Raw genomic sequence first — 20,840 nt, 5'->3', positions numbered from 1 at the left:
AGTCTTTGAAAAAATCCTAAAAATCTGAGTTCAGGAGTTTCCAAACTGATCTCGCTGACATGTTTCCTTTAAAAGTAAAATGCTATATAGCCATATGCGTACGTCTGCGAACTTGGCCAGAAATTAGTGTCCAAGTAATGCTGATGACCTATTTAAAAATGTGTTGTTATATGAAGGTCAAAACCGAAAAAAGATGGTGGTTGGTGCTATGTTCACACTAGTCCCACCCACTCATTCTATTGGGAGAAACTCATACACAAAGTTAGTGTTAAATTAGTGCTGACGATACATCATAGAAAGAAATTTAGTATTATTAGCAGAAAGCCGAAACACATACAAAAATCTTAACTGGCGGTATCGTCAAAGGAAACAATTTATCACTCATTTTTATAAGATAAATAGCACTAATTTTCTTTCTATGTGGTATCGCCAGGAATAATTTAGCATTCAAACTTTGCATAGTTTACAAAATTAGTGCTGCATTATTAAAAGTGGATGGGATTGTCTTTATGTGAACCTGGCTCCACTCACACCCGCTCTAATTTTAAAACATATGTCAAAAATTAGTGCTTAATTACTACTGACGACCTATGATGTTAAAAAGTTGTACTGTTACACAAACTTCAACATACAAGAAAGATTATGGGTGGAGCTAGCGTAAACCTAGCCATACCCACTTAACCAATTTAGATGAAATACATACACAAATTTAAAAAAGCGTTAAGTTAGTGCTGAGAATACCAAATGGAAAGAATTCTAGTGCTCGCAAGATATTCGAAAATCTCTAATAGCGAAACTTTTTTCTATGCGGCATCATCAGCATTAATTTAGCATTAATTTTTGGCATATGATTTAAAATTAGTGTCAGTACGGTATGGTTAGGGCCAGGTTTTGATGAGCTATAATGTTAAGGAAATTTTCTTATTGCACAAGTGTCAAATTTAAAAAAAAAAAAAAAAGTTAAATAAATAATAAAGAAACTCATACAAAAAAAGCAAACTACCATTTTGTTAGTATTTCAAACAGGAATTACTTATTTCATATCAGCTTCTCAAAATATTTGATTTAATCTTTGCACTATGCGGCAAGGAAATGAAATCTTTAAGTTTTACATCCCACGATTATGACGGCTAGGCTTAAGGAGACGGTGGTGATGAGAAATGAGTGGAATGGTGGAATGAAGAAAGTTAAAGGAAACGGGAAAACACCGAGAAAACCCACGCACACAGTATATGCGGCAATGAAGTTCGTGGTCGTAAGTCATGCGTGACACCGAATTTGATTCCCAGTGAAGGTACATATTTATCAGTTTTGACTGATCGTCACGCGGTATCGAAAATAAGGAAGTGAAGGTAAGGAAAAATCCTGTCAAGAATTGAAAAGTACGGTAGTGTTCATCGGTTTATTGACCCTAAAGTAAAGACAATTTTTCACATATTTTAAACGTAATGCCATAATACATCGTAAAAGTGACAACATATAAGCTTCTATGGCAGTGTTCATTGATTAACGCCTTATTGAGCTATAAAACTTCGGTACTTGATGCACTGACAACACTAACAAACTCACTGAAGCCGGAATAATGCAGAAAATAGTAAAATCAAATGATTAGAATTATAAGTCGTTTCCAAGAAAATAATAATAATAATAATAAATGCTTCTTATAAATCAGTGGCTTAAACCAAATAATGTGTACGTATTTAAATCATTAATTACAAAAAAAGAAGAAGAAGAAGAAAAGAATTAGGATTACCAAAAGAAAGCAGGAAAAGCAGGAAAAAGTCAGTTGTTATCAAAACTATTGTCTATCTTTAGAATACCATTCATTTACGTAAATATTCACTTGGGGTGAGGGTATTATTGTGATACGAAATTATCATTGAACACTTGCCTGTATTTCCCAATTTGTAGATAATGAAGTAAATATAACGTGTGGAAATAACTAGGAACAGTTAGATTTTGTTAAAGATTAGAAGAACAAGAGGGAAAAAATAGATAATAGATTTGTTGCGTCAATATTAGATAGTAAATTTTGTATATAATGAACTAGAAAGAGACAAATACTGTAGAAGATGGAGATGTACAGATTTCTTACGTTCGTGGCTGTTATTTGTGAATTCTCAAATCAACACATAAGCGCTATGCGATTGCAAGAGCGCTCTGTATCGACGGAATCACCAGAATTAACAGGATGTCCGAGATCCTTTATGGCAGAAGACATTAATTTTCCTCAAGTAAGTTCTTTGTGCTGTACTAAAATTATTTGTACATTATTGAAATGGTCTACCATTTTCTTCATATCATTCAAATAGTTTAATTTTAAGAAGTTTCATCACCGATAATATCTAACCAGGAAAATTTATTTGTAACATTCTGTTAAAGGTTCATTGAACCAATGCCATTCCGGGCATAAGCAGCTTCTAGATTCTGTACTTCTTGTTACCTGTTGACAAGTATCTATAAAATGTAATGTTCAACCATACGTTTCGCACATTAAAAGGAGATGAACTTGCTCAAATTAAGAGTACGAGGTCAAATTAAAACAAAAATTAAATTTTTGTTGTGGCAATAGTACCCTAATGCCTTACTACAGCAAACGTTCCTTCGCTGATGCCAATGTAAACCACTTCACTCAGATCAAGTTGGGAGGAACAACCAAAATTCTAGCTCGCCAATTAAATTTGTTTTCACTAATTATCTCTTAATGTCTTGTAGACTCCTATCGTTTTGGTATCTGCCTTCCACCTGCATACATATCTATTATATTCCTTTCAATTTATGTAGCATAATAGTAACAAGTGCATAAACCACTTACCAACCTGTGTTAGTTGTCACTACTAGTTAGCTTTTGTATTTACTCCGACTTACGAAAAGGAAAAGCTGATTAATACACATGGACCTTCCTCAATATTGTCAGAGGCGTTAGAGAAGGTGATTATATACTTAAAGGTAAAAAAAACATGTATCAACGAGTTCTGGGTAAATGCGACAAGTTTTCTATGCTTTAAATTGTATAGTAATGAATACTGTTTTCTATGTTTAGAAATTCCTTTCACGTTTGCTGCTTACATAATTTAGTTCCTTAAAATTACTCTTTGTGTGGGAATTACCATATTTCAGCTATATTCTTAATCTTCACCGTAACAGATTGTGGAAACCTCCGGAAATTGCAATTTACTAATGAACAAAATATGAAAAGGGAGGGATATTCTTCTGGAAGAGTTCAAATACCACTTTATTTACATTTATGTAAAACTAAAAAATATTACTATTATGCTTCATAGCAAACTTCTTCTAGATCGTTTTAGCCATTTTGATGACTTTAGGTATATTAGTGTATCAAGCCCTAACTTACGCTTTTATCATAATTATTACTTTGATTAAAATGTATATCCCAGAGGGGCAGCAATGCGATCAAACAATATACGAAAAATTGGTTATCTCCAGATTGAAGATTGGTGAAAGCAGCATTTACAAGTAATCAGAAACAGTAATTATTAGTGTTGATTAGTGTCTATTCAATACTTCTATGGTTCATGGAAAAAAATCTTACCTGTTTGAAATAGTTTTGAAACGTAGTTAGCATGAACCTCAGGCTGGGTCTTTATCTTGTCATTTTGATAAATGGGTTACTTTGATATCCTAGGGGTTTAAGGTGTTAGAATTTTATGCAAGAGGTAGAGTTACTAATGAACTTCCAATAAAATGCTATCATAAGGATGAGTGGGATTGCAATTAACGTTGTCTCGAAAATGAGAAAAGAAGTAAATTTTTAAATTCGATACAAGAGGAGAAAGACGACAATATTCCTTTAGTTTACGAGCCGAGAGGAAACTTTCTTGAGTCTCGAGAGCCACACTGCTTCCAAGTCTCACATCTAAAATGCCGTTTTAGTATTACATAATCTATGGTAAAAAAAAAAAAAAATAAATAAAGTAACTGGTGTGAAAACGCACGAATTGTATTAAAATTTTATGAGCGTTTTATCGAAACGAATACTTTTCGAAAATTATATTTGTTTGCGCAACATTTGTCAATTCTTTATCACTCACACTAAAATCATACAAAAATATTTTCATTATCAAGAAGTAATAAATTACTTATTATCATTGCATAAATAAATACCTTTACACATATAAAACAGTAATAGCATTTTTTTTCTTAAAGTCAATGTCCTATAGCTATTTAGAAATTGAAGTAACTATTTTCCGCTAAAGAAAATTTTCTGCTGGTTTTTTTTTTTATTTTTATTAAGAATCATTAAATAAGAAGGAATTGCGATTGAAATACCATAAAAAGTAAGTTCTTAGTGGTTCAAAATTACATCGATATGCAAAATTTACTTGCTAATACATTTTCAGCATAAAGTATGTTTTTATGGTAAAGGATCTCTTATCGATTTTTTTTTTTTTTTGTACAAAGTGAAACTTAGAAATTATTCATTGGTAAGTTGGAAATTTGCAAAATTGAGTTCAGTCATTTTGTTTAGAGGACAACTCATTTTAAGAAAAAAATTGAAATTTCCGAATTGCTAAATGCACCAAGGCGTAGAGTACAAAACCACTACGTATTTTATAATAGAGTACGTAGGAAGTTGTCACTCATTGTTTGCAAAAGTGATTGGTGATCGTTACTGTTTGCGTACAAATGCCATTGCAAAAAATTGCAAAAATAACTACTTCCAATGAGACTGACCCTCATTGCCGAATATTTTTTGGTACTTTATGTTCATACCAGGGGAATGATTTCAACATATCAATGTACAATAATATCCTCTGCAAAAATAGTTACAAACAGAATTGTGATCATTCTTTGTTGCGCACAAATGACATTCCAATAAAGTAATTTTTGGGTGCTGTTCACATGTCTATGTACTTCGAAATTTGGTTATTGATAGCTACACGTCACTTTCTCTTCCTGCTTCTTGCATAACCATCTTTTCTTTGACATCATGGAATCTGTTGAGGAAACTAACCTGTTCTTAATTAGAATATTAATGCCAAATCTGAAACTCATACAATAATCTTGTCAGTTCTATAATTCTTTTTATTATTAATTATTTTTGTCAATTATGACTTGCATTAAATAAATAATTCAATTTCATGATATTCATAAATCGCACGTAATTTTCAAATGTCAAGCATGAACCGAAAGTTGATACGTAAAATCACCAAGAAATGATCTGCAGTTGTTTTAACTTTTTCAGAAAGTCGTGTAAGACCGAACGAGAACAGTCAACATTCTGGGTTACAGCTATTATTTGTGGAGGACCATTTGATGTCATATGTTGGAATTACCTCCCTAGGATAAACGTAAGATATCTAGAACAGAAAATGACGATGAGGGTTAGTGTCATGAAAGGTGTCGCGATTGCCAATTTTTGAAATGTCATTTGTATGCAAAAAGAACGGTTGACATTCTGGTTTACAACAATTACAGAAATATTTGCAGAAAACATTAGTGAACATCGCATGCTGGAATTAAGCAAATTATATGAACATAAAATACCTACAAAAATCGGCAAACTGCAACGATGACTATTCCGCTTTGTAAATATTACTTGAAGAGAACATTGCTATACATTATATGTAGAAATCAGTCCCCTAGCATAAACATAAGATACCTAACAAACTGGACAGTTTGGGTTAGTTTATGGAAAGTGTTGTGATATGTCACTTGGGCTCAAATGAGAAGGGTCCCTATTCTAGTTTACCACTATTATATTGGGGTGACATTATTGCATAGAATGAGTTAGGAACAGCCAACTGATACGAACATAAGGTATCCAGAAAAAATTTAGCAATGAGTGACGGCTTCCCATTTATATATTAAAATGCTAGGTTTATATGTTTGTCTCCAAAGAGAAGTTTATATGTTCGTCTCCAATCCTTTCGGCAATGAGATCTCAAGAACTACAAGTGCTAGAAACGAGCCGTTTTCACTGGTCGATTCCAAATTTTGTGTAGATTGTCCAGTTCTATTTGAATATTTAAAAAAACATGACAGTTGTTTCTTTATTAATTTTTTTAAGGATTACACTGGAAGTGTTGAAATTCTTTAAAATGTGAAGCATCATATCCTATGAGTTATACATTCCAATACCACATACTTGTATACAGAGGCTGTATATATATCAGGTGTTTGTTTCATGGCCAAATGATAATGAAAAACGAATGATAACCATTTCTTCAGGTTAAGATGAATGTTTATTGTTTGGAGTGTTTTGCCCAATGAACATATATCACTGATATTATAATTAATTGTCTGTGTAAAGTATTTGCTTATTACCTACTGCATACAAGAAGGAAGAAAACACTGCTCATACATGAATTAGAAACTCCAACCAGAAGTAGGCTCAAATCTTGCAAACGGTGCAAGATATTGAAAAATAATCGAAAAATTCGCCCTTTTATAGTACTCCTTACCATTTTTTTCAAGACCTGTTTCACTTGTGTCTATGAAGGAATATGTACAGATGTTGTGAGGAAGGACAAGGAGATTCATGCTGATACGTGAATGATGTGCTGTGTTGAGAGCGCAGGTTTAGCTAGTATACTTCATTATAAAATTTAAAATGATTTTTGTACTCTACACTGTGATTCGTTTTGCAATCCTGAAGCTTCTAATTTTTTCCGAAGCGAATATTTTGTAAATTTCATTATCTACCAAAAACCACCAAAGGGTCCTTTAGAAGTTTCAGGACTTTGTTGATTCATCTTTCTGTTTTGAGTAAAGTGAATGAAAACATATACCGGTGTCGTAGAATTCAACATCAAATTATGTTACTCGTACAGGACATTATTACAAATTGTACAGGGATATATTACGAATTCTACGAGTAGTCGGCATTGGTGATAGAAGTGAAGACAGCTAATTTCTTTACTTGCATATAGGGCTATTACTAATTAAATAACTCTCAGCAAATCTTAGTGTCAATGTGCCCTATTTATTTAGGATTGGCAATACTGTCGAAAGTTTTCCATAGCTGTTAATTAAAGGTGATACAAAAACCAGTTTAATTTCAGTATTATTTGGCTTTACTGGTATTACCAAGTTCACATAGACTATTAAAACCACAGCTACTGGATTTTGTTAATGATAATGTTTAAATAAATTACTATTTTATTTTATTTGAACTCCAAAACACTGGAGAAACGTATTAAATACTTAAACTGTCAATAAATATCAAAGTAGCTGTATAAACAGACAATATTGAACTATAGTGCACTGGAAAAATGTTCGTCCATTCGGTTTTAATTTTACTCATTGTTTGCTTCCACTTTCATCACGAGTCCAAACAGGACTTGGTCCACTCAAACATATGAGATATATATAAAGGTAACCAAGAAAGTTCTGTCGCTTTCTGTGGAGGTCTATGTTCAATTGGCCTTCACACAGTGAGTTGAATGCGAATAGAGATAAGACGAAGGTCAGTTATTGATGTGGGTACATTCAACATACTACCTGGTTGTGGAGTTCAGTTACACCGTGAACTTGCGTAAGAACAGAATGAATATGGGACCTCCACAGAGCGTCATAAGGGCGTGTATGCTGTACGAGTTCAAACTGGGGTCAAACACCGCTGCAGCGGGGCGGAAGATATGTCAGATCTTTAGTGAGGGTGTCGTGACTACGCAGACAGTCCAGTGTTGATTTAACAAGTTTAAGGACGGTGATGAAACACTCAAAGACGCACCACGTGCCGGAAGACCAACACAAGTGCAAAATCAAGATCTTCCGACAGCAAGTGAGGCGAACAGTAGCCAGACATTTGAGGAACTGGGATTACAATTCAGTGTGAGTGGTGAAACCACTCGGCAGCACCTCCATCAACTTGTGATCCACTACAAGTCGGGTCGATAGTTCACTCATGATTTGACTCCAGGCAAGAAGGCAACGCGAGCAAACACCTGTTTCTTTGCTGTCTCATCTGAGGAAGGAGCCATTTCTGGACAGGGTGTTGACATGTGATGAGAAGTGGGTCCTGTATGAAGCTCCATGGCGCCGTCTTCATTAGTTAGGATCCCGTGAACCGCTTCCATAACAGCTAAAACCAGCACTGCATCAGAAGAAGGTCCTCCTGTGTGTTTAGTGTACTGCTCGCGGCATTGTACATCGGCAACTGCTATCGGCTTCGGCTGGTCAGAGCAGAATATCAATGCAACTGTGTATTGTCAGCAGTTGAGTCGTGCTCAAGAAAAAGTCAAAACTCTGGAGCAGGCACTTCTGAATCGCAGAGGGATCCTGCTGTTACAGGACAATGCTAAGCCCCACATTTCTAGGGTGACCCGGCCATGCTCTTCCATGACTTTCCAGAACGATTGCAGAAGGTCGTTGATGCTGATGGGGATTTTTGATTTTCCAGGTATGTCTTAGGTGACATATCTATGTTTGAAGGTGGTGGGTGGAAAAGCAACAGAATTTTCTTGGTTACCTTTATAGTTAAGAAAATAATCCTACATTTCCTGTTACAGGACAATGCTAAACCGCACATGGCTAAAATGAACCGGCCATGGTGTTCCATGACCTTCCAGAACGTTGGCAGAAGGTCGTTGATGCTATTGCGGACTATTTTGTATGTTTCTGGTACATCATAGGTGACATATCGATGCTCGAAGGTGGTGGATGAAAAAGAGACTGAGCCTTCTTGGTTACCTTTATAGTTAAGAATATAATCCTACATTTCGTTTCATTTGACACGTTAATATAGCTGTTTTATATAAAAGTGACAACAGCACTGTAAAGATAGTTTTCTTAAGGAGGGAAAACAAATCAATTAGTAAAAATTATGTAAATTAATTATATTAGAAATAAGTACTTGCTAATCCTAATATGCTACGCAGGTACAGGACTTAATCATGACCTGGTGGTAAATAGAAAGTTCATTTATTCTAGATAATAGGAAATTAAATACCAAAACCTTGTGAATAGCTTAATAACTAATGAGACGAGACACAAGTTTATAAAGTGTTGATACATCAGTGCTAGAGTATTTAAGCATGTTTCTCCATGTTAAACAATCTTGCATTAACCCCTCTAACACTCCTTAGAAGAAATGAATGGCTGAAAGAGTTCGTAATTTCAACTTTTTTCTACAAAAGAAAATTGTGTGTGTGTTTTTGTTTTTAGTTTTTTTTTAAACATTCATCTTATGTTTATTGCATTTCAGCTGCTGGGAGATTGGATTGTATACAATGCAACAACACCTAATTTGCTTTGCATCGTATATAATGTTGAACCACACAATGAAACCGCAGCAATTGTGACAGAAATTCACACACGCAATCCTTCATTCAATGCCTCAGCTATATGCAGTATAGACCTCATGAATTGCCGCACGATGGGAACTGAAGATGGTATGTGTACACATAAATTAATATTTAAAATATATATATATATAATATTCATTGATATCCAAGAGTTTATCATTTCAAAAGAAACAAGCAATATTGATATATATCATAAGATTCTTTATGAGAAACTGTTGGAGGGGCACTGTGAGTTAGGGGTAGAGGGTTCATCTCTGGTTATTGGTCCAATTACATGTTGTATGAGTATGTGGGGGAAAATGGACCCTACGCTTCCTTGAGGTTCTCTCTCTTCGTCTACACATTCTGTCAGTTGACTTCATTTTCACTCATATTGATTAATTATCTGTTTCCTTTGGACTTCATGATATGATAATGAGTCATAAAACAAGAATATTTCATTTTTCAGAAAATTTGAAATTGTTTTACTACTAAACTTTGTTCCATTTGAGACTACACTCTGACCCAAACTACAAAAGCAGTGAAAAAATTGAGTAATCTTTCTTTCAATATTCTATTTGATTCTACTTGACATACTCCATAATAACATTGGCAAAATGGAAAGAGTACCGTTAAACTATGGATAACTGGAGCGACATTTAAGAAGACGAAGGAACGTAGAACGAAGAATAGAAAAGATGGAATAATGAATTGACAAGGAAGATGGACAAAGCCAAAGAAAAGTACATGACATAGATATGTGAAGAAATAATGTAACTTCAAAAACGTGGGATATATTATCGTGTATATAAGAAAGCACCAAAATTACGGGGGAAAGCCAACAAAAGTATACTCACGTTTGAAATCAAAGATCAACAAGGGGATGTACCGTAGTTACTGACAATCAAAGAATCGTTATAATCCGCGAAAATATATAAAAGATCTGTATAAGAGAAGAACCGACCCAAAGATATTACGATCGAAGGAGATTAAGAGGTAGATGATGAAGAGAAAGGACCCAGGATATTGAAATGTGAAGTAGTACAAACCATCAAAACCATGAGCGGGAGGAATGCTACTGGAGACGACCACATACCAGCAGATTTGCTCAAGGGATTAGAAGACAATGCAATGAAAGTACTGACTTCACTTATTAACAAGATCTACCTGAGTGGAGCATATAGCTTAAGCAGCGAGGCTGTATGAGACGTGTACCTACAGAGTTACACATACCATCTGAGTTACAAGAGCTCCCGTGCATCTTCAAAACTTTGAAAAGAATTCAGGAAAGCTTAGGGCATACCTCAAGCTAGGTTTAAATCGTCACTTTGATAAAGGTCTTATTATTAGAGGGGAAGAGGATTCAGAATTATTGTGAAACATAGAGTATCTCTCGAGCATCTTAAGTTAGGAGAATGGAACTCTGTAAATAATCTCTTCAGGATACAGGATATACAGGATAAGCTATTTATCTTGATACACCCACGTAACTTCTAAACTAATAGAGAAGAAACATGCAATTTTTGTGCCATGCAAATATTGGTAAAGGAACAGTGTTTGATATAACAGCCACTAGCCTAACAGTGTTGCCAACTGAACATAAAGTTGTATTTTATTTTACAAATAACACTATGTCAAGTAATTACATATTCCAAATCTGCACGTTAAACGACAACTTACAATATCTCTTTTGTTATTCACTCTTCCAAACTAAGGGTGCTACAATATAACAAACATCCACCGTTTAGTTACCTGTACACCAGTAATAAGGCAAGTAAGACGGCCGGGGCAATACTGATCTGAAGTATGTTAACATTTAATATGATAATCGTGTACTGATGGAATTCGAATGAATAAGAACAAAGCTACAAAGAATTGGAAGTTTGACTTTTGTCAAAAGCATTTATTTGAAAAAAATATTGCTTAGATAGGTACATCATTTAATCACGAGTATGTGTTTCAACATATGTTAAGATCATAACGCCGATTACAGCAACTTGATACTTCAAAATGCTCTGGAGATGTGACAAACAATAATAACGTTTGCAGTACTGCTCAAAATTATGTAATTTCGATAAATTGTTGTAATTACAGCCAGCAAAAACTGGTGATGGGGTGTTATAGAAGCAAAGAAAAGTAAAAACAGTTTTAAAAAGTTCCCATATACGACATTTTAAGCAATATAGCAATTTTTACATTTTTTCATATCTCCGGAACGTTTTGAGACTTCAAATTGCTATAAACAGCAGTTTGATCCTTATGTCTGTTCAAAATCACCTACTTAACTGGATGTGATATTTAACTAGCACCTTTTTTAAATAAATTCTTTCGTAGAAAGTGAAATTTTCAATTTCTTGCAACCTTGTTTCAATCTGTTAGAATTACACCATATGATAACCGTAGCATTTTGGGTACTAAGACACTTCCGATATGCACTGACCCATCTGTCTCACTTGGTTTGTTACTGTTGTAGAAGCTTTCACGTTTTTGGTTGCTTTTCTCTGTTCGTGATACTCTAGAGTCATAAGTTTGCAACCCTGTACATGATGAGTTAGATTTGAAATATTGACAACCTAGCCACTCAGTGCCTAATTGGGGATGCAAAGTTGAGTGCAACTAGGCATCCCCAATTAGTAGTAATTAGACAGCATGTTGGAGACGCTGGTGGCTTACGCCTTAGTAACGATCCCAGTAGATACGATTAAATCCCTCCCATCCATGGTTGTAGATGCTGGTTTGCTTTTGCAATTGTATCGTTCCCAGTAGACACGATTAAATCCCTCCCATCCATCCCATGGTGTAGAGCTGGGATCAGATATCAGTAAGTAAATTTAATTACCTCCCGTCCCACCCATGGCAGAAATAATCTGGGTATTTTTCAGATTTAAACAATAGTAAATTTAAGAACCCTACCTACCCAGCATCTCCACCATGACAACCTAGCCACTCAGTGCCTAATTGGGGATGCAAAGTTGAGTGCAACTAGGCGCCTTCCACTCACCATCTAGAATGAGTGGGACAAACACTGATATTTACTTGCGAGAGGTTTCTCATTTGGGAATAAATTAAATAACAATACGTCCACTTCATTAAAATAAAAACACTGTATTTCGTTATGCTTGAGAGTGTACTGTAAGATTTCAGAACGTTAGTAATGACGGATATTAAGATTCATTTTGCCAGACGAGTACAGAAACGGTCAAGTATTGAGCTTTTGAATACTGAATCGGTGCTACACATACCTGGATGAACTGGTGTATTTCCCTCGTTGTTCCGGCGTTGAACTCGGCTCCTTCAAGCTGAATCTCCTAGCTGATGAAAGACAAAATGAGCATTGAAGTATGACTCCGTTCCAATGCTACTCTCTGCGTGACTTTCTACGTTGTTAGAATGATTTGGAATATGAAGTCTTTTCTCCTCCTGTCATCTGGCTGATTCTCGAATAGAACTTGGTTCTCCAAACTTGAACCAAAGAATGATCACTGTAACTTGATCATAGACTCTACTATAGACTTCCTATCGAATCTCGAAGTACTGTCCACTGTCGAATCTCTACGAACTAACAAAGGACTCTCCAAGGACTGTCCCAGAACTCTCCTAAAACCTTCTCGTCCTCCAGTTTTGTTTCGCCTTGTCCAACCTCCGTCGTCTGCTTGTCCTCTGCTGCAGCACGTGCAACACCGTTTTCACATGGAGAGACAAATTCCTTCCATGTGTCAAAACTCAAAATTGCAATCCTCGACACGTTCTGATTTCCCGATTCTAAGCAATTCTCCGAACATCCGTAATCTCATGAAATTCGTGAAATCTTACAGATTCACTTTATACAATTTCTAGAATCTGGCTAATGTGAGGATAGACACATTGTCAACATTTCCTTCCTACATTGCCAGACTCTCAACGATGACATTCTTGTACACATGTGTTTACAATAAACTGCTGACACAAACATTAGCAACTTTGTGCAGCTTGCATTTACTCACATATACAACATTTAATTCCCATAACCTCAATAAATGATTTTGTGACATAAACATAAAATAAAATCAAAATATACAAATTACTTTCCTCGAAAATCGAGTCCTGCTACAATATGTAATAACCTGACGGAGTGCAACTTTAAAAATAAAATTTTCTGTTGTATTGACAACACTGTTAATTGAGTTGCATCACAGTACATGTTAAACAATGTTCCTTGTCAATATTTGCATGGTACGAAATGTCATCCTTTTGTAACTATTACCATAAAAGTTAGAAGGGGTTTTAAGAAAAAAATGTCCCCTATATACAGATCTTCAGGTCACAATACTGCTATGCATGGCCGAAAATGAGGTAAGAGTTTATTGTGTCTTCATCCGTCCCTGAAAAATTATTGGTTAATTGCGACAGGTGCTACAAGTAATCACAATACAGATATAATATATGAGATTATAAGTCTGTTGCTCAAAGCCAGGCCCGTGCTGGCCCACCAGGACACCGAGACATGTCCCGGTGAACCCTCCAAAACCTCACATTATAAATAAAGGTACAAGTTTTTTAATAATAAATTCTTACAGTTGGTACTTTTAAAGAACCCGTGATAAGTACAGTGCGCCCTTGCGAAAGCACGTCAAAGATAAACGATTTTATTTATTCATCTGTATGGCTCAGTTCTGTAGAATGAATACGTACTGTTATTGTTGATAAAGAAACCGTGAAGGATACAGCGCGCCTTTTATGTAAGGCGCCCTTGCGAAACCACATCAAAGATAAACGGTTTTATTTATTTTTCTGTACAGCACAATTCTGTACAATAAATACATACTGTTATTGCTGATAAAGAACCCGTGAAGGGCACAGTGCGCACTGCGAAACATCACATTATAGATAAGTGGCTTTAGTTATTCTGTATACCAGTTCTATATATTAAATTCATATAGTGGCTGTTGGTAGAAAACCTGTGAAGAGTACAGTGCGCCCTTATACAAGGCGGCCTGCGAAATATCACATTATAAATATTTAAAAAAAAAAATCCTCTGTACCAATTTTGTATTATACAGTCATACAGTTGCTATTGGCAGAGAACAGGTAAAGAGAACAACTGCTTCTTAAAAAAAATATGTATTAATCCGGTAAAGCAATTAACATATACTGTAGGTCTATTTGGAAAGATAATATAGGAGTTTTTCGTGCTGCCACTCATTTATTACCCCAAAACTTTCAGAATCTAAGATCAATCGATATAGTGCAGTTTAAACAATTCAAGTGTTTTAAAAAGCTCTTTATTTATAAATTTGACTTTTCCTGTTTTAGAGCAGTGTTAGAATAATCAGTGCCTATTGTATTTCAAAAATATAGCTATATTTATTTATTGGTAGGAGCCTATGTATTTAGCTTCATTTTGTTTGACAAAAAAAATATTGCAAGAACTAAAAAAGTTTTTCTCTAGCAAAGACGTTTTCACAGTTTACCTATTGACGTTACTAATTCAAATCTGGTGGTTTTAATACATAAAATGGCGAACGTATATATACAGGCTGCAACTTAATTAATATAACAAACGCCGGAAGCTCATTTCTGACATCGAGATAAAAGGAAAAGTATACATCAGACTGGGTGTAAAAAATGTCTCCTTTCGGCGCCTTGGTCACCCGAAAATTTGTCGGAATAATGTAAAACCATGTATCAAGAACACAACGTCGGATCGAAGTCGGATAAAAGAGAATGTCCATTATTTTTAGTCGCAAATTCCATTAGTGTACAATCGGATATAGTGCAGTAAAGGAGCAAGGATGACTCCTAAAGGGACTAGAATAGGAAGAAGAATTTAAATGAAATGAAGTCCTTAACATATCACAGTTATATCTTCTAGTCTAATGGTTACGGATAATAAATGAACAGCTTCCTGTCCAAGTTAAGAGTGTGTGAAAATGGAAAGAAATAACTTTCATCCAGATTAGGTTTAAAATGACTGTGCATAAGACAATCAGGCGGCATGTAAAGGAACATAACATGTAGTATCCAAAGAGTGTACAGAGGATTCTCCACGTGACACAGGGATTCTCAAATATTGCATAAATGCATATTGGACAAAAGTAAGCTCATTAAAGGTTTTCCTACCCGTAATATATAATTCAGTGGAATATGATACTTATGTACACAGAAGCAACAAAAATGGACGAAACACGAGGTGTTGTGAGCGTTGCATAACGGTACTAAGAAATGTTCTGGTACACTATACTTTATTTATTCGTTAAGTTAATCTTCTCCAGGGACACTTTCGATGGCTTTTCTCCTTTCTTACCCCTGAGTTACGAAAAGCTACATTGCTATTGTGAATATACCAAAATAGTATCCTAATGTATAGTCCACCCACATTTTGATTTTGACACTGCTGGAGAAATTTTCTAGAAGATAGCTCATTGAAATTACATCCAAAAAATGGGGGAAATATTTTTTCAACGTTCTAATGTACCTTAGAGCTGGATGGAATACCTACACGGAGGAAAGAGAATGTGGCATTTTGCGTACACGTAGCAACACTACGTAGCTCATAGTACTTTAACTAAGGGCATTATGCTTTGGTCACATACTACAGAACTATCTACCCTTGTGTGCCAATTGCGAGTTGCTCGTAGAAGGCTATCTTGCAGTTTTGTTGTGGAATGGCGTCTATTAGCGTGGCTGTATAGTAATAGGCAACTTGTAAGTGATATACATAATCCCATGTTCTGGTGTTACATGGGGAATTGCTGTATAATATTGTAGAAAGTGTTGCCTTCAATGGTAGAGGGTTGTGTCCAGGTATACAAGGTCGTGAAAAGTGTAAACGTTAGCGTTTAAGAAAAATTGATCGTGTTGATCTGTACGTACCTGCGCAATGGCAGATTACCCTGTCCACGAGCTGGCAGATATGCACCTCATTTATAGAGAGACAAGGGGAAATAGCCCAAAGTCGAGGTGATTATGTCGTCATCCTTGCCCTCAAAGGAGATTAACTTTACCTGTATTTTTTCCGCGTCTCGATATTCGCCTCCGAGAGAAAAGGTCGCTTTGATTTCCCATATGTGGAATCGGAGGAAATCGCATCATATGGACAGTTGAATTTGAAGACAGTATATTGGGGATGATCAGAGACCATCCTGAAACTAATAGTAGCCATGCATAGGGCATAAAAATCCACATGCAAATCTAGTGAACGATCAACAGCGGAGATTTAGTGTGAGCGTACTGTGCTGTATGGTGGATAATTTTATGGTAGGACCTTATTTATTACTGCCCGCCTGTGTGGAAGTGCGTATCTTTTATTTTTACGTAGTGTTCTCCCAAAATTATTAGAACATGTGCCCTTGAACATAAGACAGCAGATGTGATCCCGGCATGACAGTGCATCCGCACATTTTGACAGAGATATGCATACCTATATAAATGATTCATTGCCAGATCGTTGGACTGGGAGATAAGGATCTGTGTTATGACTACCTCGTTCACTCTAGCTCACGCCCCTTGATTTCTTTCTTTTTTAGGGGTGGGGGATATGAAATGTCTTCGACAGCCGAAGAACTTTCTGCTCGTGTTAATATAGCTGCGGCAGTCATCTCCGAAATTTCAGGTGTGTTTGACCGCACGCGGAAAATTTTGCTTCGTCGATGTCATCTTTGCAATGTGGTCACCGATCGACAATATCAAACTATGAACTATTATTCCTCACAACTGTCTCGTGTACACATACTGCTTTGCACAAATACTGTACCTACAAGGTATTTTTGAGTTTCATAGTTTGTACGAAACAGAATAAATCGGTAGCATGAAACTGTATTTCTTTGCACATAGCATCTTTGTAGTTTGTAAATTTGGTATTACATTAAACTTACGATAAGAAGTTTGATATGAATAGGCTAGTAATATATTTTATCCTTAAACATGAAATTTAAGTATATATTAAGAATTTGTGAAATAATAACTATAGATTTCAGATAAAACATTATTTTACTTCGTATATGTGGCTGAACATAAGTAGAATAGAAACTGTGGTTTTAATCAACTTATAAGAACGTTTGATATTGATAATACTTTCTTTATACTTATTTTATTTTAACTATTCAGATTTAAGCATACAAAAGAACATATATGGAAACAGAATTACACTGGTAATTATTTAATATTCTGGAGCCTACATTAACTTTCTTCTCGAAATCAAACCTAATGTGGCAAATGGCTTTCTTACCCCAAGTCCAATGTGTATAAATCAGAAAACCTACGACCAGTATAGTGCTATCCCACAATATTCAACACTAATTTTACATATATTACTTTACATTTATTCAGTAACTTACGTTTAAATTCATTTAAACTTGAACTTGAAATGACAGAAGAAATGTAGAATTTTCCTCTAAACCATAACTTTCTAAGTTGAGAATCAAACTTTTATTAGAAAGATTTGAAACTTAATTCTCATTTGTCTCGAAATCATTTAAATGTGGCACAGCACTATCTTGGCCCGAGCACTTTATATATATATATATATATATATATATATATATATATATTGACAACCCAGCCACTCAGTGCCTAATTGGGGATGCAAAGTTGAGTGCAACTGGATGCCTTCCACTCACCATCTAGAATGAGTGGGATACAATTTGATATTCATTTGCGAGAGGTTTCTTATTGGGGATAAAATCAAATAAAGATACGTCCACTTCATTAATTTGATATCACTGTATTTCTCTGAATTATGAGTTTACTGTAAGATTTCATAAAGCATGCAATGACGGATATTAAGAACAATTTGCCAGACGGGTATAGAAACGGTCAAGTATTGAGCCTTTGAGCCCTGAGTCGGTGCAACACATACCTGGATAATCTGGTGTAGTTCCCACGATGCTCTGGCGTCGAACTTAGCTCCTCTATGCTGAATCTCCTTACTGCTGAATTACGAGGACGAGCATTGAGGTATGACTCCTCTCAATTCCTTCTCTCTGCGTGATGTTCTACGGTGTTAGAATGATGTCGTATATGAAGTATTTCCTTCTGCTGTCATCTGGCTGACTGGCGACTATAAACTTGGTTCTCCAAGAACTCGAACCAAAGACTGATCACTAAGACTTGATCTCTAGGACTTGATCGACTGCACTCCCAGGACTTCCTCTAGGACTTCCTCCTGAACCTCTCCAGAACTTCATCTAGGACTTGCTCTAAGACTCCATCAAAGACTCGATCCTGAACCTTTCTCATCCTCTGGTTTTGTTGAGCTTCGTCCAACCTCCGTCGTCTGCTTGCGGCACGTGCGACACCGTTTTCACATGGAGAGACAAATTCCTTCCATGTGTCAAGACTCAAAATTGCAATCCTCAACACACTCTGATTTCCCGATTCTAAGCAATTTCCGCATATCCGTAATTTCGTGAAATTCGTGAAATCCTACAGATTCTCTTAGTACAATGTATAGAATCTGGCTAATGCGAGGATAGACACATTGTCAACATTTCCTTCCTACATTGCCAGACTCTCAACGAAGACATTCTTACTCACATTTATTTACAACAGACTGCTGACACTGGAATTAACAACATTGTGCAGCTTGCATTATATTTCATACACAACATTTAATTACCTTAACCTTAGATGATTTATACCGTAAACATTAAAACAAAATTAAAATATACAAAATAATTTACTCAAAAAACGAGTGTTGCCACAATATATATATATATATTTCAGTCTCTTTTAATGATCACAATTTACAATTTCAGAAATTACGTTTCGAGTAACAGCAGCTGATCCCAACAGGTACCTTGTATTTGACGCCTGCAGAGAAACACCACAAAATGGAACTTTTCCGATAACTGTTATTAGTATTCGTCCTGGCATAGATCTAACAAAAGATGACTTACGTGAAATTCAGGCGGAGCTCAACGACAGAAACCTGAAATTCAGTGATATGTTCATAAGTCCTATAGAGTATTGCTAATATATTTCCAATAGTTAAATCATATCTACACACACACACACGAAACTTGTTAGTCAATATTATATAACCAACCTACTTTTTCCTTTTGGGTTATTGAAGCCATTGAATCTTTAAATAGTTTTCTGTTATTTGAAGAATGATGTGAGAAAGTAACTGTCTTTTCAGTAGCTCAAGCAGAAATTAAAACGTTAATAAATTTCTAGTGTCATTGTTAGTTATTTTTATTGAGAACAATGAGAAATAAAACATATGTCAAACAAATATGTGTTCAAGTTTAATGATTTTATAGTAAATCATTTGTATATGTTTTGTTTAAACTTTCTGAACAGCGTATCTAAGATCAAGCTCGAAACGATTGCTATCGAAATATATGACATAAATTTAAATTAAAACGGTACTGAAACTCTGTTTACTTGAATTAATGAGTTCTAATGCAGCGCGTTAAACATAAAAACGAGTAGTTGGGGTAATTAGTACTAAGTGGTTGTATTGTGAAATAATAAAAAGTATCGTTTTGTTTAATAAGAGGTTAGCCCAGTTTTATATGTACAACAGAACTATTCGGATTTTGTTTGAATATGACTATAGATAATCTCTATCTTTGAAATTGGTGAAGTACCGGCAAAGAATTATTCAAGTATAAACTTCGTAAGTAAATTGATTTTGACGTTGGCTTAAACTGGTATTTCAAGGAAATTATATTTTACCAACATACAAATACATATCTCATTTAAGACTTTCATGGAACTAATAGACTGGGAGAGTACTCCCATTACCCCTCCACTTTTACTTGATGACATAAGTGATGATATTCTGGTTCGTAATCAACAAATTATTCTACCAAAGTATCCGTGTCATTCGGTCAATATTGAACGCAATGTCAAAGATGTATCTATCCGCTGTATGTACTAGGGTCATTGATCATTCTTCTCGATATGGAGCAGTACTCCAAAACAAACAATTGTGAACGTCACATGAACTGTGTCTTAAGATGATTTACATATTTAATTTTTGCGTGAAATTATGAATATTATTACCATTTAATTAGAGATTTGCATATAAAGTTTATTGAGATTTACATACGTATCAGCGGTAGCATATAATTTTTATTTGCATTTTTACGTGTATATATTGTTTATTTTGTTATGTAACTAAATATGAACGAACAACAGGACGGGACTTCAGAGTGAAGCAATGATATTTTGATATTAATTAATATTAACTTCGAAGAAGAGAGAAAATTCTATATTTTAGATACGCTAGTTTGCTTGCAGAGAGGCAGAGAAAGCCTCACAGAGAAAAAAAACTTAAAGAAAGCATGTGTTCCTAACGGAGCCTTGGACTCCCACGTCGTGGAAGATTTAGGAATCAATGTAACCATCTTTATAAGGAAAGAATACCTATGAGCTTCAGGTTTTGCATAGATGGATAGCTAGTCTCATTTCCTAGTGTTGTTGTAGGTAGTAGCATACACTATCACTACCGAGACACAGTGCCCACAAATACAATGCTTTAAAAGTCATAAAATTTTTAGCGTATCGATGAGAGAATGCAGGATACAAAGAGGTGTTATTTTTTTAAGACACGCCCATTTTTAGCATGTTAGACTCTTGAAGCGTCCCTTGGTGAACGGAACACTC

General features: G+C 35.3%; 2 protein-coding genes across 2 annotated transcripts in view; one reads left to right on the top strand and one right to left on the bottom strand.

Annotated features, from left to right (window-relative positions):
• Positions 1–20,840, bottom strand: part of LOC145661016 (uncharacterized) — a 96,940-nt gene that overhangs the window by 20,471 nt on the left and 55,629 nt on the right. The window lies entirely within an intron of this gene.
• LOC145694119 (uncharacterized) lies at positions 2,058–19,461 on the top strand. The gene is made up of 3 exons (XM_081770239.1): positions 2,058–2,234; positions 9,170–9,356; positions 18,983–19,461. The coding sequence occupies exons 1-3, from the start codon at positions 2,073–2,075 to the stop codon at positions 19,198–19,200; spliced, it is 567 nt and encodes a 188-aa protein (XP_081626365.1). The 5' UTR covers positions 2,058–2,072; the 3' UTR covers positions 19,201–19,461.

Source organism: Thermobia domestica, chromosome 9, assembly GCF_964235325.1.
Source record: "Thermobia domestica chromosome 9, izTheDome1.hap1.1, whole genome shotgun sequence".
In the NCBI taxonomy this organism is placed as follows: domain Eukaryota; kingdom Metazoa; phylum Arthropoda; class Insecta; order Zygentoma; family Lepismatidae; genus Thermobia; species Thermobia domestica.
This window is presented reverse-complemented; position numbering and strand designations above follow the sequence as displayed.